The sequence below is a fragment of the Oncorhynchus tshawytscha genome, linkage group LG27 (assembly GCF_018296145.1).
Source record: "Oncorhynchus tshawytscha isolate Ot180627B linkage group LG27, Otsh_v2.0, whole genome shotgun sequence".
NCBI lineage: Eukaryota > Metazoa > Chordata > Actinopteri > Salmoniformes > Salmonidae > Oncorhynchus > Oncorhynchus tshawytscha.
Genome location: NC_056455.1, coordinates 14,357,777 through 14,382,839, shown reverse-complemented (window position 1 = coordinate 14,382,839; position 25,063 = coordinate 14,357,777). Strand labels below are relative to the sequence as shown.

Sequence of the window (25,063 nt, the reverse complement as noted above, 5' to 3'; positions counted from 1 at the left end):
AACACCTAATAAGGATCAAGATGAGTGTGTGAGCGTAATGCAGACCACTAACATTGCTTTAAGAGTGTTCTGTCTAAAAAAAAATTGTGGAATTTCTTTTACTGTATCATCCCTACTGCTTGGCATTTATAGCAACTTAAAAACAAGACACAAACAAACACACATGCTGTCCACATTCATCTTTTATTAAAACAAATCCAAAAAACAATACATAGAGGGGAAAACATTAGATGAGATATTTTGTAACATTATAAATCGTAGTATGTCCATTCACTGCAGATGGTTGGTTGTGCAGCACTTACTAGACCACACTAACCAGTCTAATGAATTCAATCTGAAATAACGGTGCAGATACAAGGGAACTGGTTGGGTAAATTGACACCATACAGCAGTGAATACAGCTGGGTTGAACTGGAAGACATACAGTAGGTCTTTCTCATATTAGGGTAAAGTGTATTAACACATTTCTGTGCATTGGAGTTCATGTCAAAAACACTACAATGTGCCAAATAATGAATCCCTATAAAAACTGCCATACTAATGTCTTGATGGACAACAGTACTTCCTGCATAAAATATTAGGATAACTCCATTATCCTCATTTAAAAATACAAATAAAAAGTCACTCCTTCACACTCCAACAGTTTATATCCCTAGGTTGCCTTGACAATATAAAACAAGATTGCTAAAAAAAAAAGAGCATGTATAATATTACAGCCATTAAATAAGAAAATCAGAACACAAAGATGAGAATGACAAAAGTGACAAAAGTCTAGCCAACAGACAATAAAATTAAAAGCAATTGGACAGATTCCACGAGGACAGCTCTGACACTGAAAACATAAAATAATTGTTAACTACATCAAGGCCATTATGCTTGAGAGCTTCCCAATCAGATTGGTCAGAATCAACCTTAGTGACAGTGACCGAACTGTTTGGTCAATAACATAGTCAACTCACTCCGGGCCCTGGCTGGTGGCCAATACACAAACCATTTAACCTTCCTACAGAGTTGATGATACCTTCTTTCTACCCATTATTCTCCCCTCTCACATACATAAGAACATCCTGCTTCATTCTATTCAAGACTGCTGTCTCCACATGGCTACAGAATGTACAATCTATATACAATCATGACTGTGATACTGTGTATGCGACTGACTGAACGTATGTATTATTATAAAACTTGTATAAAGAATTGGGCTTTGATTTTCCATTTACGTTGACTCTCCAATTCATGAACCTGTTGTCTTATTGTAAAATGAATGGCACTTTTACAGTGCTGGCCCATTAATATTGCACTGCACTGCTGAGCCTAAATAAAGCTGCTCTGTGTACTGTACGACTACTGTCAACTGTCACCATGCCAACTGGTGTGGTACTACAGTATATTGCGCTTGAGTACACTGGCATTGTACAGTCAATGAGGTAGATATAAATAGATACTACTCTGCACTGTACTGTGAGAAGCAAGTTATTTTGCATTGTACAGTAGAGGCTAGAGGGTGACTATCAAAGCTAGAATGCACTGAAGCCACAGTCGGTCTCCTTGCGTTGAACTATTGTATTGGGCTGTCAAAAATACATACATTTTAAATGTATCATTGCGAAGCTTGAACGCACATGACATTTTAGCATCTAGAACTTGTGGAATGCCAGTGCATGTGCAGCCCGTCATCTACCTGTGACATTACAGCTCTGTCATAAAGCTTCAGACACGACGAACACAACCTCTTGTAGATGAAGGTCCATTCATCGCAGGGCACAACTCAAAATAACGGTTGGCTAATTAGCCAAGCAAAGAGAGAGACTGAATTGTATGTGGATGAGACCCAATGGCAGCCATTCTGGTCCTTTTTCCCTTTGGGGCCTATAAGCAGATTCTCTCTACGCTAAGCAGTGTTAGCAACGTTACAGTGTTAGCATTATACCAGTGAGCATGTGAGAAACTATGTGCAGTGTATGGACTGCAATATATACAATCTCCTTCTGTGAGGATATGGGGGTGTGTTAGGCGTGTGTGAGAGTAAATATGACACTGCCAGAACGTTAACAGTAGTCAATGTTCAGGCTGGCAGTGTGAAGATTGAAGGTCCCTTTTGGTGTCTATCCTGTACTGTGATATGTCCATGAGATACGACTGTTTGCGTAGTTGACAATTAGATGCTGTGTGGAAATGGCTGACTAGTAATTTATCAGTGATATGTCTATAGGGCTATGTGACTGTTCTGGGATCTGTATAAGTGGGCTAATTTCTAATATGTGGTGGAGAATAACTTATCACTGACCACTGATCAGTACTTTGAGTGAGTAGATCACAAGTCAGCGTTAACGTGTGTGGGTCTATAACTGATCTGAGATCTGTCTGAGGGGGGAATCATCAGGAGGCCGCGATGGTGGTGCCCCCGCTGAGGCGGAGCAGGATCTGCTGGCAGTCCTGTAGGGAGCGGCGGTCGCCCACACGCTCAAGGGTGCGCTTGGCCTCGGCCAGCAGGCGGGCACGGTGCCCTGGTGGGGTCAGCAGGGGTAAGGGTAGGTGGCGGCACGCCAGCAGGATGGCATGAGCCCTTTCACGCTCACCCAGAACACAGTCACCCTCTGCTGCAGGGCAGAGGAGGAGAAGAGGGGAGGAGGAAAAAGAAAGGTCAGTACATTTGTGTTAATTTGACATAAAAAAAACACATTTGATATCAACTTCAAATGGTATTATTCATGATAATAATTGAAATGTGTGTGTCCTTACCCGTGGTGTACCCAGGGTTGTTGGTCCTGCGTCGGAGGCTGTGCTCCAGTAGCTGGTGTGTGCGGGTGGGACTGGCTCCAGCCATCAGCCTCACTGTGGTCTCATGCAGGAACACCTGGGGGAACATACGTAATTACACCACAGATAGCCACGAATTACCCATGAATAATTCAGCAGGTCTGAAGCCCTAGTTACCTTGTGTTGTGCCTGTCTGTAGCATTGGCCCAGCCTTCGCAATGAACTCAGGTCCCACTGGAATCCAGCCAATTGGGAGCCAGGGGCGGGGCCTGGCTCCCCATTGCTGCTGCTTCCTCTTTGCCATAGGCTGGTCCTGAGGGTCAGCAAGAGGTCACAGACCAGGAGCTCCACCCCCTTGGTATAGGAAAGACAACAGGAAGGCAGAGGAAGGGGGGGAAAAAAAGTGTTGAACTACGTAATAAATGACTACACAATGAGTTATGGAAACTAAGATAGTCATATGGGACAGTACATGCACTGTAAGCAGTGTCTCGACCTGGTTATGGTGTGTTGCAGGTGCCTGCAGATTTGGGAGGCCCCTGTACTGCACTGCAGACACATTACACTGGGCTGCAGGATCGTGCAATGCAACTACAATGCACTACAGCCACCCCCTACCACACACACAAACTTCTACTATACCTAGCTAGAGTCAGCTTGTACCGGTGCATTTGAGTCAAACGAGCACCCATGCAACGGTCACCGTGTGCAGTATATGTTTGTTCATGGTGTGTGTGTGTAATATGACCAATGAACACTGTGAATCAACCAAACTCCATGACAACCTTTACTGCATGTATATACACAAAGGTTAGAGTTGGTTCAACTAGAAAATCACAGAGAGTGTATATATTCACTTGCATCCTAAACACCCGCATTTTGGGAGAGTACCTTGTTGAGCCCGTTTCCAGACTGGGCGGACAGGGGAACAGAGATGCTGGTGCGCAGGTAGCTGCTGGCTCTGTCGCAGTAAGACAGACAGGCCACCGCCCCCTCTCCCTTCAGAGGAGACAGGCTCATCTGCACAGCCTTACACAGCAGCAGCACAGCCTTGGGCAACGGATGACTGCAGGACGACAGGGAAAACATAGGATTATGGCAATGCTTCTAATGTCCTTTACATACACATCACTGGGACCCTGCTCCCACACTTCCAAGACATCTACTGAAAACGGTGCATGAAGAAGACCCGCAACATCATCAAGGACCCCACATACTCCAGCCACAAGCTGTTCACTACGTTACTGTCAGGCAGACTATTAGAGCATGAGGTCTGATACCAACAGGCTCAGAGACCACCTGCTCTTATACTCCACACCTTAGCACACAACTGATGTTACCAGACTCTTATTAAGATTACTAAATACTCCACAAATTAAACACTTGCCCCCCAATCCTCCCTTCCCCAAAACATGTATAAATATTGGACTAAATTATACCTTCCTGTATTATACTAAAATGTTTATTCTATTCTACTGAGCCATTTACTTTATGTTCCTGTTCTTATCTTTTCTTATTGTTGTTGTTGTATTGTCCAGAAGGAACCTGCAGGTAACAATTTCTTTGGACTGTGTATACCAGGTGTATCCTGTACATACGACTAATAAAAAACACACAACATAAACAGAGTATACTGACTCGAGGGTATGGAGAGCTCTGGGCATGCGCTCTGCCTCTGCCAGCAGTGACCTCACAGCGACATCATCTCCTTGCAGCCAATGGGCAGCAGCCTTTAGGACCAATGCCCACCAGCGACTCACTGGGTCTGCCACTAAGCAGAGATTACATGACAACATTAGACTTCAACTGTGGCATCAAGGGGTCTAGCAAAAATTGTTCACATGTTATATTGAATAAGTCAATTATGTTAATCATAAAGAGTTAATCTTTAGTGTTCAAGATACATATGAGAATGAAAAAAAAGCTATACACATTCACAGCATCAGATCATCTCGTAGGAAACAAAGATGGGAGAAATCTGTAAAGAAATCTGTCCCACACAGAGCATGGTGTGGTTCACACTAACGTGTGCATTCCAGTACCTGGCACAGTGGTGTGATTAGGTGGGGCTGCGAAGGGAGGAGAAGAGGACTCCTCTGTGCAGCTGTTCAATAGGTGGAGAAACTCCAAGGCACTGGAGAACTCCCTGAGAGACAGAGAGTGAAGAAAAGTAAACAAAGTAAAGTAAACAATTTGCATAGGTAAACCGGAAAGTGACTGGGCACCGAGGATCCTGGCCTTACCCCGAGTCGTTCTTGGGCTTGCGTGCCTCCCTGTCAGTGTGGGGCTGGATGAGGGAGTGCACAGCTCTCTCCAGCAGCTTCTCACAGAAACAACGATGCAGCTGGGCGATGGGGTCAGCTAAAGGAAGAGAGAGAAAGGAGGAGGGAAAGAAAGATAATTAAAAGGCGTAATTGTTGCATGAGGGCATTTCTGTATACACTATTAGCTCTTCCATCAACTTTATTGTTCATACCTGGGTCTCTCTGGGAAGTGTACACGCCCTCTCTGCTCTCAGACTTCACAGACCAATCACAGCTGAGGAAGAACTGCCTGCCCAATGGGGTAAAGAGCCAGTGCAGACAGTCAGGGATGGGCTTGGAGTCTGATTGGCTGGCCACACCCTCAGCACAGCTCAACAGGTAACCCTGGGACACAGACATGTGGGGAAAGATGACAGTGAGTGGATAGTATCAGAGATATCATTACCATAGCAGTAATGGAGGGATGTGGAGGGTTAGTAATGGAGGGATGCCCTGAGACACTCACAGGCAGGCAGGAGAGGTGGTGGCCCAGTACAGTGCGCAGAGCTGTTGCCGCGGTGACATAGATCTGGGCCTGCTGGGCAGGGGCCATCTTGCTTTGGGCGCTCTCACTGAGGTTGACGGCACTCATAGACAGAGACAGAGCCCACAGGCCACTACGCTGGGGAAGCTTCCCTACACACAGAGAGAGAGAGAAGTTCCAGACAGAGGATGGGGTACTACTGTGTTATGTTATCGTGTTTACAATGACTTAATGATACGGACCCAGGCTCAACGTTCTAGACTATTCAGTGTAGTCACCTGTGAGCTGCAGCTGGCTCAGCCTATGGTAGACCAGAGCTGCGTCCCGGGAGCTGGTCTTGGACTCCTCCCCCTTGTGCTTCCCACCAACCTGGCGAACCAGCCAGCCCAGAGGGGTGGGGTGATGCAGACAGTAGCGAATCAGGTTCCAGGAGAGTGAGAAGAGGAGGTCCCAACTGGTGGTGGGCAGGGCTCTGGTCAAGACTGACAGGCAGGTTTTCAAACTGGCCATAGCTGCTGTATAGTCACCCTGTAGGAGTGGAGAGGTGGGAAAATCTATAAGAATACTTAAGGAACTTGGCATTCATGTACCTATAGACACAGAGAGATGGTTTTACCCAATCAGGGCACCAGTTAAAGGAGATACTCAAACACAGGTACAGAGAAAAACAATAAGTAGGGGAAAATCCTTCAGACATAAAGGGATGTGAACTCACTCTGTTGAGATGTAGATCTGCTTGTTTACGCTGCCTCCAGAAGGAGACAGATTTGGGCGAGTGGAGGGGGGTGACAGGCTCCCAGAGGTAGAGGACCCTAACACAGCCCCACACTGCCCCAACACCGCTCAACATCCACACCGTCAACCATGGCAACAGGCACCAAAGCCAGGTCGCTGTGGGAAAGAGAGGGAGGAGTCAGTAGAAGATACATATCGTCCAATACATCCTCAAAACAACTCCCAACCGGGAACTCTTACTGTTAAGAATAATAATGACTTTGACTATAATAAACTATCGTGAATGCAATAGGACTTGTATGGTCAGTGTAAGGGTCAACTAAGGGGCTGACCAAAGTTGTGGGTCTGGCTGGGTAATGAGAACAGTGTCCTGGAGGCTCTGTGTGCAGAGGTCAAGCCAGAGCTGCTCTGGGCCTCAGATCCCAGGAGAGAGGGCAGGGGGTTGAGGGAGAGGCAGAAGAAGGTGAGTGCGCAGAGGAGGAGACGAGAGCGATCCATCACACCCACGGAAGAGGGTGAGCCAGGCTCACTCTTCACCTGAGAGGAGAGAGCGAGAGAAAATAGTTCAACTACTATGTAAGTGTTCAACCTTCACAACATTCAATCCAAACTATTTCCACAACAACAAAAACATCACAGTTCCTTGGCTATCATCATCACAGTACCTGCTCATGGTCCAGTAAGGGACTGCCAGGCTCGGAGTCGATGCAGTATGGAGAGAACTCACGAGGAGATCCTGAACCAGACTCTGATGCTGGAGGTGACATCATCAGCATCTCTGGTTTCATCTCCACATCATCAGACAGCACCACTGACTCTGACAGAGTGGAAGTGGGAGAGAGCCCAATGCATTATGGCCCGTTCATGAACTGAAGTTGTGATGGATTAACTAGTAATAAATGGGGGACTTACTGTTCTTGCTGTTCATCTTGAGGGCCAGGTTCTCCTGCCGTAGTTTGTGGTTGACCTGCTGCAGGTATTTGATGTAGTCGATGGCTTTCCTCAGCACTCCTGACTTGTGCATCTGCGTACAAACACATTAGCAATGTGTCAGTGTACATTTGGTGAGAGTGCCCTATACGAACAACTCCATTCCTCTGACTTCCATGTACTCTAGGAAATACCAGGAATCTGTGGTTTTATAGCCTAATTAAGTTTGACACCTGTGAAACATTCAAATTATTCTAGCATGCTCCTCTAAGTTTCTATCGGACTTGGACCACAAAATAAAACTAAACCCACTGTTCCTGTAAGGTCAAAGATAGTCAATATTGGATTATTGTATCACTTGGTTTTCCTGACCTTGGCGTCGCCGCCCATGACCAGGTCTCTCAGCTCCAGGATCTTGTCATTGATGGAGGAGCGGTACCTCTTCTCGATGATGTTGTGGGTGGTTCTCCTCTCCCCCTCCTTCATCACCCCCCCTGGACCCATCACCATCCCGTGGTCCATCACCTGCCTGTTCCCACCTACACAGTGGGAGGTGCCTGACGACAGCTGTTTGATGGGCAGCTTGTCTCCGCCTCCCATCATGACAGGCACAGTGGTCAGGATGTTACTGCCCATCAGAGTCTGAGGGAAGAGTTAAGGTAAAAGTCAGTGGTGACATATGACACAGATAAGATACCAAGGGGGACAGAGCAGAGAAGCATATTCAATTGAATTCTCTGGTCATCTTTATCTAAAGTACTTTTCAGTCCAAGTTCCGGTTTAATCTGGGTCTATGTGACCGTCCCCATTAGACCCTGAACAGAGAGAAAAGAGCGGGAGAGGGCGAAGCAGACAGATAGTATAGAGACCTACCGGTACCTGTAGAGTCTGTGTCTGGATAGGATGGGTCAAGGTGGTGATCCCAGGGTTCTGCATGGTGGACAGAACCTGTGTCCCATCAGGCTTCAGGGTGGTCAGAACCAGATTCTCTGTCTTCAGAATCTGAGGCTGGTGGACCAGAAGCTGAGAGAGACCAGGGACACTGGATCAGTTACAACCAGTGATGCCATACACAACACAAGGTCTATGGTTACACCATGCTAGGATCTGCACGTATTTAGAGAGAGACTTTATAAAGATTGGACGCAGCTAGTTTTGATTAGGGACTCAAACATGGTAAAGTATGAAGCTTGATACTCACGGGTACCTGTTGAACCTGCTGTTGCATGGTGTGGACTGTTGGTGCGGTGGAGAGAGTCTGGATGGTCTGGCCAGTCTGCAGTAGTCTCTGGTGCTGGATGGTCATGGGTTGAACCTGTGGTGATGTCATTATGCTCTGCATCTGCGGTTGGAGGACTGTGGGGGAAAAAAAGAGAGGTATGTAGTATGGATACATTGTCAAAGAGCACCATTCATATAGAAAAGCATGTAGGACTCTGAATAATTTCACATGATAACCATCTTTAAGTGCATTTCTAATGAATAACCACAGATTCCCAGTGAACAAATCTTTTCAGTGTAAAAAAAATCAAAATAAAAAGTTGCTCTAACCTTGGAAGCTTGTAGTGGGACTCTGGTGGCAGATGACAGGGTTCTGGATGAAGCGGGACTGGCTACCGCTAGATGTGATCATCACCGTCTGGGCCTGGGACTGGATGGGCAGAGCCTGGTTCTGGGTCTGGACCAGGGTGTGCACAGGGAAGCTATGCGCCTGCATGGGGATGCTCTGGCTGTGGACCTGGATGGTGGGTTGCTGCTGGGGCTGGATGGCCTGCATCTGGGGCTGGATGGCCTGCATTTGGGGCTGGATGGCCTGCATTTGGGGCTGGATGGCCTGCATTTGGGGCTGGATGGCCTGCATCTGGGGCTGGATGGCCTGCATCTCTGGGGCTGGATGGCCTGCATCTGGGGCTGGGGCTGGATGGCCTGCATCTGGGGCTGGGGCTGGATGGCCTGCATCTGGGGCTGGGGCTGGATGGCCTGCATCTGGGGCTGGGGCTGGATGGCCTGCATCTGGGGCCGGGGCTGGAGCAGGGGAGGGGCGCGGATCTGATGCTGCCCTGAAGAGAACGTCTGGACTGGGGTCTGTGGTGGGGTGAGGGGCAGGGACTGTTGGGCCAGTGTTTGGGTGGGGGTGAGGGTCACGTTGCTGTGCTGGTAAACTGTGGTAGTGGTCTGGGGTGTCTTTGGGGCTTGAGGGGGTGGGCGTGGGGTGGCCCCAGCACCATTCTGTAGGGAGCCTGCAGAGGACATCTGGTCCTCAAAGAGGTCGGGGAAGTCCCCCACCTGGTTGCTGACAAACTGGAGCATCTCTGAGGAGAGAGAATAATTCAAGGGGTTCATGAGTCTCTGGTTGTGGGTGAGCTAAAAATGCACTTTATTCTTAGCCAGAAAATCATATGCAATGGCAATTGATTGAATAGACAACAAATTTGACTTGAGTAGTTATGCTAACATAGTTAGCATAAAATTGGCTTATTAGACACAATCCATTTGTTAATATGGCCCTCTAATGGAGGTAGGGCTTCATTGTTGCAGTCAAATCAAATATTATTTGTCACTTGCGCCGAATACAGCAGGTGTAGACCTTACCGTGAAATGCTTACTTACAAGCTCTTAACCAACAATGTAGTTCAAGAAATAGAGAGTTAATAAGATATTTACTAACTAAAGTAAAACAATCAAAAAGTAACAAGAAATGTACATAACAATAACGAAACTATATACAGGGGGTTCTGAGTCAATGTGCAGGGGGTACAGGTTAGTAGAGGTAATTTGTAAAGTGACTATGCATAGATAACAAACAGTGAGTAGCAACAGTGTAAATAGGGGGAGGGGTCAATGTAAATAGCCCAGGTGGCCATTTGATTAGTTGTTCAGCAGCCTTATGGCTTGGGGGTAGAAGCTGTTAAGAAGCCTTTTGGTCCCAGACTTGGCGCTCCGGTACCGCTTGCCGTGCGGTAGCAGAGAGAACAGTCTATGACTTGGGTGACTGGAGTCAGACCATTTTTTTGGGCCTTCCTCTGACACTGCCTAGTATATTAGGTCCTGGATGTCAGGAAGCTTGGCCCCAGTGATGTACTGGGCCGTACAACCTGTCATAAGGGCAGATGCACAACTCTGGACTTTTCTAACGGCTTCAAAGGCCTTAATGAATTGGACCTGGAGTTCCTACCACTGCCCAAAATGATTTTTTTAATGTTGTATAGTTTTAAAAAATTGTAACAATCTTTATTAAGATTTGTCATTTTATTGTGAGGAACTGCAGTTTCATCTGACATTTTTTCAGTTTTGTCCTCTTATGTGAGTGATCCTTGTGTTTCAGGTTATTGTCCTGCTGAAAGGTGAATTTGTCTCCTAGTGTCTGTTGGAAAGCAGATTGAACCTGTTTTTCCTCTAGGATTTTGCCTGTACTTAGCTCCATTGTGTTTAGTCATTGCCAATGACAAGCATACCCATAACATGATGCAGCCACCACCATGCTTGAAAATATGAAGAATGGTACTCAGTGATGTACAGACTTCTTACACTGTCATTTAGGTTGGTATTGTGAAGTAACTACTGTTGTTGATTCATGCTCAGTGTTCTCCTATCAGACATTCAACTCTAACTGTTTTAATGTCACCATTGGCCTCGTGTAATTAAAGTGTAATTAGAATTTCACCATGCTCAAAGGGATATTCAATGTATTTTTTAAAAATTTATACCAATAGCTGTCCTTCGCAAGGCATTGGAAAACCTCCCTGGTCTTTGTGGTTGAATTGGTGTTTGAAATTCACTGCTCAACTGAGGGACCTTACAGAAAATTCTGTGTGTGGTGTACAGAGATGAAGTAGTCGTTCAAAAATCATGTTAAACACTATTATTGCACAGTCGATTAAAAGTATGTGATTTGTTAAACAAATGTTTACTCCTGAACTTATTTAGGCTTACCATAACAAAGGGTTGAATACTTATTGACTTAAGACATTTCAGCTTAAAAAAAAAAAACATAATTCCACTTTGACATTATGGGGTATTGTGTGTAGGCCAGTGACACAAGATCTAAATTGAATCCATTTTAAATTCAGGCTATTATAAAAAACAAACTGTGGAAAAAGTCAAGGGGTGTGAATACTTTCTGAAGGCACTGAAGATTATTAACCTGCATTAGATATTGGCCTTGAGTGAAGAGATCACAGGAAAGAGGAGAATCCACAGTGACCTCTAGAAGAGACTTACAACAGTGACAATGCTGTTTACTGCCAGGGCAAGGTCACTGAAGGAATTAAGAGGTTTATGGAGTGGTGGCCTTGGTTTGATACACTGCTACTGAGTCAAGGAAGAGCGCGCCAGCCAGCTAGTGCTTATAGGAAAGACTTCCAACGACTAGCCCTGACAAATGACATGGTAATCCAGTACAGATGCCCTGAGAACAAGGTAAAAGAGCATCCTGGTAAGAACATTACTTCAGCTACTGGTGGAGTAGGTCTTGATTGTGGACGGCGGTACTGATAAGAGCTGTGGAGTTACATATGCTAAAGAAAACTAGTAGTTTCAAACCGGTATTGCAAGAAATGAGAGTAGGCTACATTTTGAAACAGTTTCTAAAGTCGTCTACTGCAGGGTGTGTTTAACTCTTGTCCATTTATCGTAAGACCACAACGTCACAACCATGCTGGCTTAACATCTCTCAAATCCAGAGGTAGGCTAAATGTTCTCATGTGGTTTACCATTGTCTGGGGTGCATAACAGGCCTGTAATCAATGGGAAGAGTTTCTCATTACTCAAATGACAGCTTTACATTTGGCAAAATCATTTTATCCAGTTTATAACTGCTGCTGTTAGAAATACTGCCAAAATCCCTTCTCTAATGACAACGTCTAAGACATGTCGCCGTATACACAAAGCATGTCCAGAGTATGGGCTTCAAAGGACTTTGGCATGGTCTTATAGATTCCACTGTGACAGGAGGAAAAAGTGTCCTGTAGGGACCTATGTATTGCTAGAAGAATCAGGGTTAAAGAATATTCACACTTATCAATGAGGGGCTGCAACCTTGAACTCACACTTGCGATAAAGAAAGGCTAGACACCTAGGCCAATAAATGCATTGTCCTCCCATTTATGATTATGGGGACACCATTTATCAGAACGCAGCAGCCACAACTCTAAAACCCTTGGATGCAGTGTACCATAGCCTGCTTCGCTTTATCACAGGTGACAGGTATAATATCACTGCATCCTTTATCAGAAGGTCAGCTGGACCTCAATTCCTGCAATTCACTTAATTTCTCCTTTTAGTTTACAAAACTATTCTGCACAACATCTCACTTCTGTTAAAGGGATACTTCAGGATTTTGGCAATGATGACCTTTACCTACTTCCCCAGAGTCAGGTGAACTCATGGATACCATGTGCATGTCTTTGTGTCCAGTATGAAGGAAGTTAGATCATGCATTGTTATATTAAATTCAGTCACAGCAATATTGAGTTGGTCAGAGCATTTCAAATCAAATTGTATTGGTCATATGGTTAGCAGATGTTAATGCGAGTGTAGCGAAATGCTTGTGCTTCTAGGTCCGACAATGCAGTAGTAACCAACGAGTAATCTAACCTAACAATTCCACAACTGCTACCTTATACACACAAGTGTAAAGGGATAAAGAATATGTACATAATGATATATGAATGAGTGATGGTACAGAACAGCATAGGCAAGATGCAGTAGATGGTATCAAGTACAGTATATACATATGAGATGAATAATGTAGGGTATGTAAACATTATATTAAGTTGCATTGTTTAAAGTGGCTAGTGATATATTATTTACATCAATTTCCATTATTAAAGTGGCTGGAGTTGAGTCAGTATGTTGGCAGCAGCCACTCAATGTTAGTGGTGGCTATTTAACAGTCTGATGGCCTTGAGATAGAAGCTGTTTTTCAGTCTCTCGGTCACTGCTTTGATGCACCTGTACTGACCTCGCCTTCTGGATGATAGCGGGGTGAACAGGCAGTGGCTCGGGTGGTTGTTGTCCTTGATGATCTTTATGGCCTTCCTGTGACATCGGATGGTGTAGGTGTCCTGGAAGGCAGGTTGTTTGCCCCCAGTGATGCTTTGTGCAGACCTCACTACCCTCTGGAGAGCCTTACGGTTGTGGGCGGAGAAGTTGCCGTAACAGGCGGTGATACAGCCCGCCAGGATGCTCTCGATTGTGCATCTGTAACAGTTTGTGAGTGCTTTTGGTGACAAGCCGAAATTCTTCAGCCTCCTGAGGTTGAAGAGGCGCTGCTGCGCCTTCTTCACAACGCTGTCTGTGTGGGTGGACCAATTCAGTTTGTCCGTGATGTGTACGCCGAGGAACTTAAAATTTACTACCCTCTCCACTACTGTCCCGTCGATGTGGATAGTGGGGGTGCTCCCTCTGCTGTTTCCTGAAGTCCACGATCAACTCCTTTGTTTTGTTGACGTTGAGTGTGAGGTTATTTTCCTTACACCACACTCCGAGGGCCCTCACCTCCTCCCTGTAGGCCGTCTCGTCATTGTTGGTAATCAAGCCTACCACTGTAGTGTTGTCCGCAAACTTGATGATAGAGTTGGAGGCGTGCATGGCCACGCAGTCGTGGGTGAACAGGGAGTACAGGAGAGGGCTCAGAATGCATCCTTGTGGAGCCCCAGTGTTGAAGATCAGCGGGGTGGAGATGTTGTTACCTACTCTCACAACCTGGGGACAGCCGGTCAGGAAATCCAGTACCCAGTTGCACAGAGCTTGATGACGAGTTTGGAGGGTACTATGGTGTTAAATGCTGAGCTGTAGTCGATGAACAGCATTCTACGGGTGCAGAATGCCGTTTACGGGTGCATTCAAAACATTGGATACTGTACGACCAATCTGTTGTTGAAAATGTATGATACTGTACAACCATTATACCAGTATTCTAAAGTAATATATCATACCAAACCGGTAAAGGCATACTGGTGCAATACTATACGTCCTACAATATGTACAATATTGTACAACAACTATTCCATTGGGATTCTAATGTAATATAACAAAATGTAGCATAACATCGTAAATAATCATACTATTTATTAGTGTGGAATAAAGATTAGACCTTAAACTGAAATAGCCTATTTCTTACTTATGGCATTATCCTATAATACTAAATGGTTATCACTCGGGATTTACGTATAGAATAACACAAAATGCTCTGATACAAGGTTGCACCCAATTAGGTAGTAATGACTTGAAGTCTATGGGTATCTACTAGCATGCTAGCATTGAATTACCATGTGAGTAGTTTGTTTTCAGGGCACCATTGGGAATGAGACCCTGGTCTCAAATTGGGCTCCCCTGAAAAAAATAAAAGTTTAATAAATAAATAAATAATACATTACTGTAGAGGCTATGGGTCGATTGATGAAGAAATGGCTTATAGGGTCCATCTCACATTCGATAAGGCTCGGAAAAAAATTAATAAGTGTCTCGTCTAATATTAATCATTCATTGGAATTGTCTGCTTCATCGGGCTCCACAGGGGGTTGGATTTCAGAGGCACAAAACAAAACAGAGCCCCAAGCCCCTAGACAATTGTGACACAAAGGACTAAAACTGTCAAACAGGGACAGTTTCCTAGGGCTGCTCAGAGCAGAGAAAATAGGTTATGTAACCAGAGCAGCTATTGCATTGGGAATTGTGGGGAGAAAATTCTAGCTAGTAGGGTCGGGACGATACCAGTAACACAAAGCTCCATCCTTTCACAGGGTGCCAAGGGTAAAACTGCTGTTTTGATAAGATGGGAACAGTGATGTTATCCCCATAGAGTCAATGTGCTGAGCCTATGAATGAGCAGGGTGAAGCAGACATGTCTCCCCGTCATAAAAACAGAAGGGGTATTACTGATGGGCCAGTTATGAATAGACATTGTGAGTCACTTTTTTCTCCATTATTGATGAACAAACCCTCAAATGGTATGACAGCCAGGAAAGAGGTAGACAAGCATGACAACAAAAAAATATCTCAGAACAAAATGTAATGAAGAACATAGATAAATAGGAAGCAAGTAAAACTAGGCTAATAAGCCATTGGGAAAGTATAAGTAACTTTTTGCCTACAGGTAATTGAATGACACAGCTCACAGTTGAGTCACACTCAGTTACATTTGAGGAGTTGTTAATTCACACGCACACACTAAACTGTTACATGACCACTGTGCTGTAGGCCAACCACCCCTTTAAATATGCCTCAATCTTCACTGATGTAAAATACGATTGCAATACCTATATGTACAAGCGAGTTTGCTTGACCATTGATACAAATCACCAGACTCCCGGCCTTACCGCGACGAGGACACGAAATACTGTCAGAAAGCGGAAATAGGACACAAACTTTCGTGGACAAACACACAAAATTCCATATTCTCTTATCAATTATGACATAAATAGTAACTCACCATCGATGTCTCCCAGCGTAAATTCGTCCCCTAGTTCTGACAAAGTCGGATCCATATTTTCCATGGTCGAGATGTACTCCCCACTAACGTTACTGTCCATAATAAAATTCAGAACTTCGCCTCCCCAGCTTTAACCGGAGGTTGCTGAAGGAAAGAACCAGGATGTCCAGAGATCTTTGAAACGTTAACAACGCATAACGTCACTTTATCTTAGCTCTAAGTTTATTAAACTATCAGAGGACAGGTAACACCTCAACAATGCCCCAGAGAGGCCGATTTTTACTTAGATAAACTCATTTACAATTTAGACGTCGCCATCTTGTTTTCCACTACTTACGTCATTTTACAAACAGCGTTTGTGAACCAGGACGACTCGTGATTGGCTTAATCCTGGCTGTTGTTGTCGTGAGACCAGGCACCATTGTCCAATAGAAATGTCACCTTTACCGTGGCCTGATAGTACGTCAACGATCAGAAGCTTTCTTGAAATATGCATTGACTCCGCCCAATAATTTCTTTAAAAAAAGAGCCTATCCAAAGAGATTCACCCTAACAAATATTTAATGATATTTTACTTTATATATCAGCCCGCCCCATCTGAACAACATTATTCATGTTCTGGCTATCCCCAGATGTTACGCCTACCATCAGGATATGAATTACACAATAATAATTTAAATGTTCACTAATTACAAATGAATATTCTCATGTTAGTGTGAAAAAAATCCAGTTGTTAGTATGAAACTGACCTCAAGCATAATAAATACATTAGTTACATTTTGTAAACACAAGTAACATTTTATACAGATTTTTAGCAAAGTCAAGAAATACTGCTTTATTTCACTTAAAAAAGTTACTTGTTGCATGACTGTTGGTATATAAGCGACTGGAGTGTGATATCAAGATAAATGAAATAGTAACCGGTGCACATTTGATTTGATTCAATACTGTTACTAACCAGTCACTTCTGTGTGTGTGTGCCTAAAGTCTAATTCCCTGATTTGTCAACTGAGCTGAGGGTGACATACTATTTCTTAAAATCCACATCCTTGCATTAATTAACATTTATTCTGTGCACTCAATAGTAATGTTGATCTGTATAAAAGAGAAAATGACAAGGACATTTTTATCAGATTTCATTTTATTACGCATTTCAATTCTTTCCCCTTCAAACAGCCATAACACTGCAACTGAACACAATGTGAAATGTGTGTTATACCAGTACATCCTTTCAGTTGTGAATAAGAGCTAAAAAATGTTTTGTAATACTGGACCCGTAGATTATATCTGTGGATTTATGAAAATCTGCATGTCTTTCATTAAAACAGTAAACTACTCATTTGACTGAATACAGTAGAAAACCATATCCTATAATGAATTAACAATAACTATGGGATCACAAGTAATCACACAAATGGTGTAAGTGCATACCAAAAAGCTCAAATAACCACGATAAGTGCTTGAACAAAGCTAAAACGATAGTTCAGTAATATTGTGGGAAGACACTTCACTGCAGAAGAGTTATAGTTTATTAACAGGGAATAGAGGAAATCACACCATCCACTGCCAGTAAAAAGAACAAAGACTTGCAACGTGCTTTTATTGATAATTGAGATAAGTTGCTTAATGATTGAACCTGAATCCACATTTTGAAAGGTCCTGAGAGTGTCTTTTTCTTCTGTGGTCTGGTGGTGTTACAGGCCTAACTGTCCTTTATTTGTTCCAGTAGATCTCATAGGACTTCTTCTCTGTGTAGTTGGTGTCTGCTGAGCTGTTGCTGTTCCTGACCCTCTCCTTCACTACCTTCACCACCAGCCCTCCTGCCAGGGCAATTCCCGCTGCAGCCTTGCCTATTTCTGCCACCGCTGTCATAATGCACGCTGTCGCTCCCATGGAGCCCCAGGCACCAGAAACAACCTGCCCTGCAGATCTACACACCCCACCGGCCTGAACCATTGGCCCACTCACAGCCACCCCATCTGCCACAGCGGCGGCAGCACACTGAACTGCTCCAGCTGCAACACTGCCCCCAGTGGCCACTGCTTGCTGCCCAGCTGCTACTGTAGTAGCATTAGCCACACCTACTGCCCCTGCTGCGGTGCCCACCCCTGTCAGGGCAGTTGTGCTGACAGCTGCACCTTCCAGAGCAGCCCCCAGGGCCGCTCCTGCCCCCATGGCACCCCCCACCCCTGCTGCAACTCCTACTGCTGCAGTCCCAATCAGGCTCACCTGCCCTAGAGCATCCAAGGCAGCTGCCCTAGGACTGGCAGCTTCTGCCCCAGCTAGGGCGCCCACAGATCCCCCCAGCACTCCTCCGGTCGCTGCCCCGAGAGCCATGGCTGTTTTCCCTGCGGCTGCTGCCACTATGGCGCCCACAGCTTTACCCATCCCTGTGCCGCCTGCCACAGACATCCCAGCCAACTGCCCAGCAGCAAAGCCCACAGTGTTCCCCATGGCTGCAGCTCCCGCCGCTGCAGCCAGAGGGGCAGCCGCCCCGAACACTGCCCCCACGACCATGCCAGTGGCTCCAGCAGCCACCAGGATCTTCACTCTCTCTAGGACCTTCTCAGAAAGGGCGGCCTCCCTCCTGAACTGCCCCAGGGCAGAGAGGAAAGACTGCCTCCTGCTCAAGGTCCTGTCGCTGCCCCGCCGCCTGGTCCTGAACAACTGCCTCCACCTGTCCCCTCTGTCCCTCGGGAGGCTAACAGCACTTCCTTTCCTCTCTTCTGTCCACCTCTCCACCTTCCTTTCCTCCTCATTTACTCCTGCTCTCTCCAGGTCTCTCTTCCTTAATCCTGAAACTCCCACAGCTGCCCCCCTCCTCTCATCCCACCCACTCCCACTCCATTCTAGATCACACTTCCGCCTTTTAGCTATCTTGTTCTCCCTGTCCGTCATATCACTGCCTTCTCCCTCCCCTCTCTCTCTCACCATCCTCTCCTGCTCCTCCCTGATGGCAGCCTCAGCCTCTCTGAACATGGTGTTGGTGTAGAAGCCTCCATTGTTCTCTTCCACAATCCTCTCCACCTTCTCCAGCAGCCCTACAACCTGGTGCAGGTCACTTGGGTCTCTGTTGTTGAGGACGTGGTACCTGCCCCCACACCTCTCTATCAAGGCCTTCAGCTCCACCGGGGCGCTGGCTCCTAGATACCCCTCCATCCCCCTCCCTTCTAGATCATCACCACGAGTGAACAGGACTAGTGTGTGGTCATGGATCGCACCCTCCCCAAATATATGGACCATGTCCCTCACGGCTCGGTCCTCATCCTCAGTGTAGCGACCCAGTGGGATCACCAGGAGGAATGCATGGGGGCCTGGGGCAGATAGTGCCACACACTTGGCTATTTCAGAATGAGTCTGCTCAGCATCGAAGCGTGTGTCTCCAAAACCTGGCATGTCTACCACCACCACTCTCGTCCTCTTCCTCCTGACTCCTTGTCCTTCCTCCTCCTCCTCAGTCAGGTCTGCGCTGCCTTGTTCACAGACTTGGGTGACTGAGCTGGCGCTGAGCTCTGACAGGAAGTGCCTGCGGCCCAGGATGGTGTTCCCAGAGGCACTCTTCCCTGATCCTGTCTTTCCGATCAGGACAAGACGGAGCTCTGTGGCTAAGGAGACATCCTCCTCGCTCTCCGAAAAGTCATCTGGGTCTTTTCCCTCCCCTCTTCCCCTTCCTGGATGGACATGGAAATACAGTTTAATTTCTAATGACACTAAACAGCTATACAGTATTATTAGGTGCAGATTTAGCAAAGAAATATAAAATACATGTATCATATAAAAACAATATGTTGACATCAATGATAGATACATATCATTAGCAGTCCAGGGATATAGATATGTATTGGCCAATGAAAAGCTTTGAAGCCACCGGTCAGCCATATTGGCACTCCCCAGAAGAAGCAATCCTTCATAGGAATGAATGGACTTCTACAGTATTTACATTAAATGTTTCTAGGACAAAATTACATGTATTTAAGTATTTTTTGTTGTTCTAGTGGAGAAAGAATGATTAAAAATATATATATAAAAGTAAACATTAAAGGCATGTAGCAGCTATTTCTCTAAGTTACTATTATATGTGTTTCTGTCATTGAGAAATAGTCTCAATAACTTAGAGGCCCCCAAGAAAACCTTGCCAAATTACAAACTCTTAGATACATTTTTATAATACTGTAATATTGTTCTAAAAGTTGGGTTAAAGAGGTTCTCTCAAAATCAGCTCTAACTTCAGAAACAATCCCACAACTCCCCGCGGTCAGCGCCACAGTGAGGAAATCAAGATGCATGCTCAGCCTTCATATACTTGTGGGTAAAAATAATAAAAAACTACTTGTGTGTTAGTGGTATGGAGCTAGCTAGCAATTGCATATTTATTCATCAAGATGGCTAAGCTTTGTGTGGTAGCAGGGTGTAACACTTACTATGCAACACTTACTATGCAAATGTGAGTATGCCTCTATTGCGACGCAAATTAAACACTTCGTAAAAAGTGGGATACATTTGTGAGAATGAGAGGAGCAAATCTGACATCTACTCGTCAATCTGCGGGGCACATTCCATGGCTATCAACAATGAAAGGAGGGCTTCGGTCAAAGGATTAATGCTAAAGTAACCAAATTAACATGTCTGCCAGCTATTGGTAGCTGGTAACTGCTGTCATACTGTAGATAGGCTTGTTCTATGGGAAAATATTTGTTTGTTTCTGTATAGAGCCCTGTGGCTGGGACCGAAACTGTCTGTGTCTGGATGGCGGGCTAAACTGAAAAAGGAGCCAGCATTTCTTTGGAGGGGTGTATTGTGAATTTTACTAATTGGAATAGTTTAGTTTTAGATCTTAGGATTTGGTATTTACTAGGATCCCCATTAGCCGCTGCAAAAGCAGCAACTACTCTTCCTGGGGTCCAATGGAAACATGACATAATATATAACATTATTAGTCAAAGACTGAACTACAGTCATTTAAAACGTCACACACAGCCGACATTCAGTGCATTCGGAAAGTATTCAGACCCCTTCACTTTTCCACATTTTGTAACATTACATTATAGGCTTATTCTCAAATTGAGTGAAATTATTGAATCAATCTACAAACAATACCCCATAATGACAAAGCGAAAACAGATTTTTAGACATCAGAAATACCTCATTTAGATAAGTACTCAGACCCTTTGCTAGGAGACTCGAAATTAAACTCATGTGCATCCTGTTTCCATTGATCGTCCTTGATTTGTTTCTACAACTTGATTGGAGTCCACCTGTGGTAAATTAAATTGATTGGACATGATTTGGAAAGGCACACTTCTGTCTATTATAAGGTCCTACAGTTGACAGTGTATGTCAAAGCAAAAATCAAGCCATGAGGTCGAAGGAATTGTCCGTAGAGCTGCGAGACAGGATTGTGTCGAGGGACAAATCTGGAAAAGGGTTCCAAAAAATGTCTGCAGTATTGAAGGACCACAAGAACACAGTGGCCTCCATCATTCTTAAATGGAAGAAGTTTGGAACCACCAAGACTCCTAGAGTTAGCCGGCCAGCCAAACTGAGCTATCGGGGGAGAAGGGCCTTGGTCCCAGACCAGGTGACCATAGAACCCGATGGTCACTCTGACAGAGCTCCAGAGTTCCTCTGTGGAGATGGGAGAAAGTTCCAGAAGGACAACCATCTCTGCAGCACTCCACCAATCAGGCCTTTATGGCAGAGTGGCCAGATGGATGCCACTCCTCAGAAAAAGGCACATGACAGCTCTCTTGGAGTTGGCCAAAATAAATGAAGCAACGCTCCCCAGACAGAGCTTGAGAGTATCTGCAGAGAAGAAATGGGAGAAACTCCCCAAATACAGGTGTGCCAAGCTAGTAGCGTCATACCCAAGAAGACTTGAGGCTGTAATCGCTGCTAAAGGTGCTTCAACAAAGTACTGAGTAAAAGGTCTGAATACATAAATTATGTTTTTTTTTTAAACATTTATTATAAATGAGCTTAAAGTTTTTGCTTTGTCATTATGGGGTATTGTGTGTAGATATATATATTTTTTTAATATTAAATTGATGAGGGAAAAAAACAAAGGCTGTAACGTAACAAAATGTGGAAAAGTCAAGGGGTCTGAATACTTTCCAAAGGTACTGTATATCAAATGACTGTCTCTTCACAGTCCCCTGTGTGCAGTAAGGTGTTATTTTATCTGATTTTATTTCTAGCCATGTAGTCATGGCTCTATTTAATACTGTGTGTTTCCCAGCCTCTGTTCTGGACCTAGGGAATGTGAAGAGACTTCTGGTTGCATGTCTTGTGTGGTACCGATGAGTGTCTGAACTTTGTGCCAACTGCATGAACAGACAGTTCGGTACCTTCAACACCTCGCACAAAGACCAATAGTGATGCAGTCAATCTCTCCTCAACTTTGAGCCAGTAGAGACTGACATGCATGTTACTGACACTTACCCTCTGTGTACATCTAAGTGCTGCTTTGTTCTGGACCAACTACAATTTACCTATGTCCCTCTTTGCTGTACATGACCACACAGCTTGGCAGTTGTCCAGGTGCGACAAAACTAGGGCCTGTAGGATTTGTCTGGTGGACTGAAATGTCAAGAAGGCAGAGCAACACCCTATCATGGACATACCTCTTCCCATTTTAGCAACCATATCAGTGGAGGCTGCTGAGGGGAGGACGGCTCATAATAATGCTTGGAACGGTGGCGAAAGGAATGGCATCAAATCATGTATTTGATAGCATTCCACTGATTCCGCTCCAGCCATTACCACGACCCCATCCTCCTCAATTAAGGTGCCACCAACTTTCTGTGGTCTATATGTTTTGACCATGATATCTTTCTATCTAGGGTTACAACCAACAATTTAGTCTCCTGAACTTGCTCAATTGACACATTATTCAATAATATATCTAAATAGGTTTAGTGTTGAGTGAGTGATTTGTCCCAAAAATGCTCTATGTTAAGGGTGTCATTTATTTATTTGACTGTTGCAGCCGACGTGTATACTATGGAGTCGTCAGCATACAGACACACATGCTTTGTTCAAGGTCAGTGGAAGGTCATTAGTAAAAACAGAAAACAATAATGGCCCTAACCTGCAGCCCTGCGGTATACCACACTTCAATGTTGTCACAGTTACTTCTTGTTAAAGAGGCATCAGCTAACATTAACTTGCTATAGCTAGCTATCCTCCTCCATTCCTGAATTAATGTGTGTCTGTTTCTTTCTAGCTAGCAAAATAAGATTTTGTGTACTGCCATATGTCGATAAGATAGTTTGTCACTGGTACGGCTAATAAAATATTCTAAAGCTAGCCAGCTAGACAGTGATATCTGCAAGCTAAAACCAGGGAGAGAGGGAGTAGAGAATTCACTTTCTGTTTAATCTGCTGCTGCCTTGATAATGTTCACTTTTCCACATGTAATTGCCAAAATTATTTTTTATTCAATAAAGATTATAATTATGTCAATATGTTGTGAATATTGCAGAAAAATCCTCAACCGTTTTCCATGACTAAAACGTGAGGTACAACCTGGTGCGCACCAGCTTACCATGTACAGTAGGCTGCGAGGCAAAGTGGTGATAAACCCAGTCATTCTGGACGGAGACTAACTACTGTTTAATCTAAACTACACTCTACTGCCTCGAAATACAATGAAATTGCTAAATGTTGTAAAATATTTAGTAGGAAACCATTTTGCCAGCATTATCATGTCGTCAAATTTACTTTAGACAGATGGTAATGTCATTAGGAAAGTTCATCAAAAAAGCTAAAATCCGGTGCGTTCCCCCAATTTTAGCTAGCAAAAGTTATACTGCATTTGAAGTCCATCTGGTGACATCAAAATGACGACGAAAGGTTTTCCTTCTAATTATTTGCCTCCTTTTGAATGGCATTGTATTTCCAAGCCACTGTAATGCACTTTGGATGAAATCTTCATCAGCGCACATTGATGATGCATTGAGTTGAATGCTCAGTCGGGCATCAGTCCAAAACAAACTAATGAATACCACAAACCCCCCGAGGTGCCTTATTGCTATTATAAACTGGTTACCAACGTAATTAGAAGAGGAAAAATACATGTTTTGTCATACCGGGGATATACGGTCTGATATAACACAGCTTTTAGCCAATCAGCATTCAGGGCTTGAACCCCCCCAGGTTATAATAGTCAGGGTCGTTTGAGCCCTGAATGTTGATTGGCTGAAAGCCGTGGTATATCAGACCTTACACCACGGTATGAAACAAAATGACTTGTTCACTGATCTAATTATGTTGTAACCAGTAAGGAACCTCTGGGGTTTGTGGTACATGGCCAAAGGGCTGTATCCAGGCACTCCACGTTGCATGTCCTTAACAGCCCACAGCCATGGTATTTTGGCCATACACCACATTCCCTCGGGCCTTATTGCTTAAATATACAGCACCAACTAAATAAATATATGACAGGGTCCATTCTCTGCTAACTGGACTTTAGGGAAAACGTTAATATATGTAATGATATTTTTTTTATATTTAGCTTACATAATATAATTTCTAAGTATGCATTAATGTGTCTAATAGCATAAACGTGGGAAAAAACGAATGTAGACAATACACGTATTTCTGTAGCTGGTGAAGTGCCAAGATGGCTTCAAAACAGCGCTCGTCAGTAATCTATTGTATATATAAATAATTGGTTGACAGACAAGCAGCTGATTCTGACATTACTTAGGTTAGGTTCATATGTGCAGTTTTCAGCTAAACAGTCTGCAAGCTACACTCGTAATGAGACTAGGCCAACTATTTATACAGTTTTAAGCAATTAGCCTAATCTATCCACTGTGCATTACATAATTTGGTGTAGGCCTGACCTCACACCATTCTTTGACAGGCTGGTGAAGAACAGTCAGGAATGTTCAGCTAATTTACGCCGCAGATTGTTCAGCTTTGTTTTCCCTTGTGAAAAACAGCACTGTTTATTAACGTTGACTAGAGACAGCATGATCATTAACTAAACATTGCCAAAAGATCAATCGTCAAATAGCACGTTGGTTAACTATTTCCTATTCTTTGAATGAAGTATAAATTAGACTATAGCTAGCTAACGACAGCTAGCTAGCTATCTCTGTTGTTGACGGTTTGCTGTTAGCTAGCTAGATTTGCATGAGTTTTAAGTTAGCTAAATGCTATGTTCCAAACTGTCAAATATGGAAAAAAAAAAAGTTTAAAAACCTTGACCTACCCAATTCCACGAAATTAGACATGATCTCTGTCTGATTAAGCTTCAAGTCTCCATTCGGGCTTGTTGTGTTGCGTTGGTGAAGTGTTTATGGCAGAGATGACTCTGTTCGGCAACAGTCCAATGAGTTTAACCAAAAACAGTGGGGGGAAATGACTTCATGACTGTCGATTGCATACCTTTGGCGCCATCTGGTGGCAGAT

General features: G+C 44.3%; 2 protein-coding genes across 2 annotated transcripts; both read right to left on the bottom strand.

Annotated features, from left to right (window-relative positions):
• Nucleotides 1–164: 164 nt before the first annotated feature.
• LOC112226171 (sterol regulatory element-binding protein 2) lies at nucleotides 165–15,988 on the bottom strand. The gene is made up of 20 exons (XM_042307201.1): nucleotides 15,647–15,988; nucleotides 9,470–9,524; nucleotides 8,764–9,014; nucleotides 8,414–8,568; nucleotides 8,086–8,235; nucleotides 7,585–7,854; nucleotides 7,195–7,306; nucleotides 6,948–7,099; nucleotides 6,615–6,819; nucleotides 6,263–6,438; nucleotides 5,826–6,075; nucleotides 5,530–5,699; nucleotides 5,237–5,408; nucleotides 5,004–5,121; nucleotides 4,803–4,906; nucleotides 4,399–4,531; nucleotides 3,652–3,826; nucleotides 2,938–3,114; nucleotides 2,743–2,857; nucleotides 165–2,600 (listed from the first exon to the last, which is right to left on the bottom strand). Exons 1-20 carry the CDS (start codon nucleotides 15,744–15,746, stop codon nucleotides 2,380–2,382), a joined length of 3,261 nt encoding a protein of 1,086 aa, XP_042163135.1. The 5' UTR covers nucleotides 15,747–15,988; the 3' UTR covers nucleotides 165–2,379.
• A 787-nt stretch (nucleotides 15,989–16,775) lies between these two features.
• LOC112258749 lies at nucleotides 16,776–25,002 on the bottom strand. The gene is made up of 2 exons (XM_024433299.2): nucleotides 24,864–25,002; nucleotides 16,776–19,317 (listed from the first exon to the last, which is right to left on the bottom strand). The coding sequence occupies exons 1-2, from the start codon at nucleotides 24,883–24,885 to the stop codon at nucleotides 17,360–17,362; spliced, it is 1,980 nt and encodes a 659-aa protein (XP_024289067.2). The 5' UTR covers nucleotides 24,886–25,002; the 3' UTR covers nucleotides 16,776–17,359.
• Nucleotides 25,003–25,063: the final 61 nt, after the last annotated feature.

Bases quoted from the DNA above. Each gene is read 5' to 3' on its own strand.
- LOC112226171 (XM_042307201.1), bottom strand. From the start codon at position 15,746: ATGGACAGTAACGTTAGTGGGGAGTACATCTCGACCATGGAAAATATG. The intron at 6,439-6,614 runs GTCAGCCCCTTA...TCTTTCCCACAG, and splicing joins CAGCCAGACCCACAACTTTG to CGACCTGGCTTTGGTGCCTG. The intron at 5,409-5,529 runs GTGAGTGTCTCA...TCTGTGTCCCAG, and splicing joins ACCACCTCTCCTGCCTGCCT to GGTTACCTGTTGAGCTGTGC.
- LOC112258749 (XM_024433299.2), bottom strand. From the start codon at position 24,885: ATGTCTAATTTCGTGGAATTGG. The intron at 19,318-24,863 runs GTAGGTCAAGGT...ATGTCCATCCAG, and splicing joins GTCTAATTTCGTGGAATTGG to GAAGGGGAAGAGGGGAGGGA.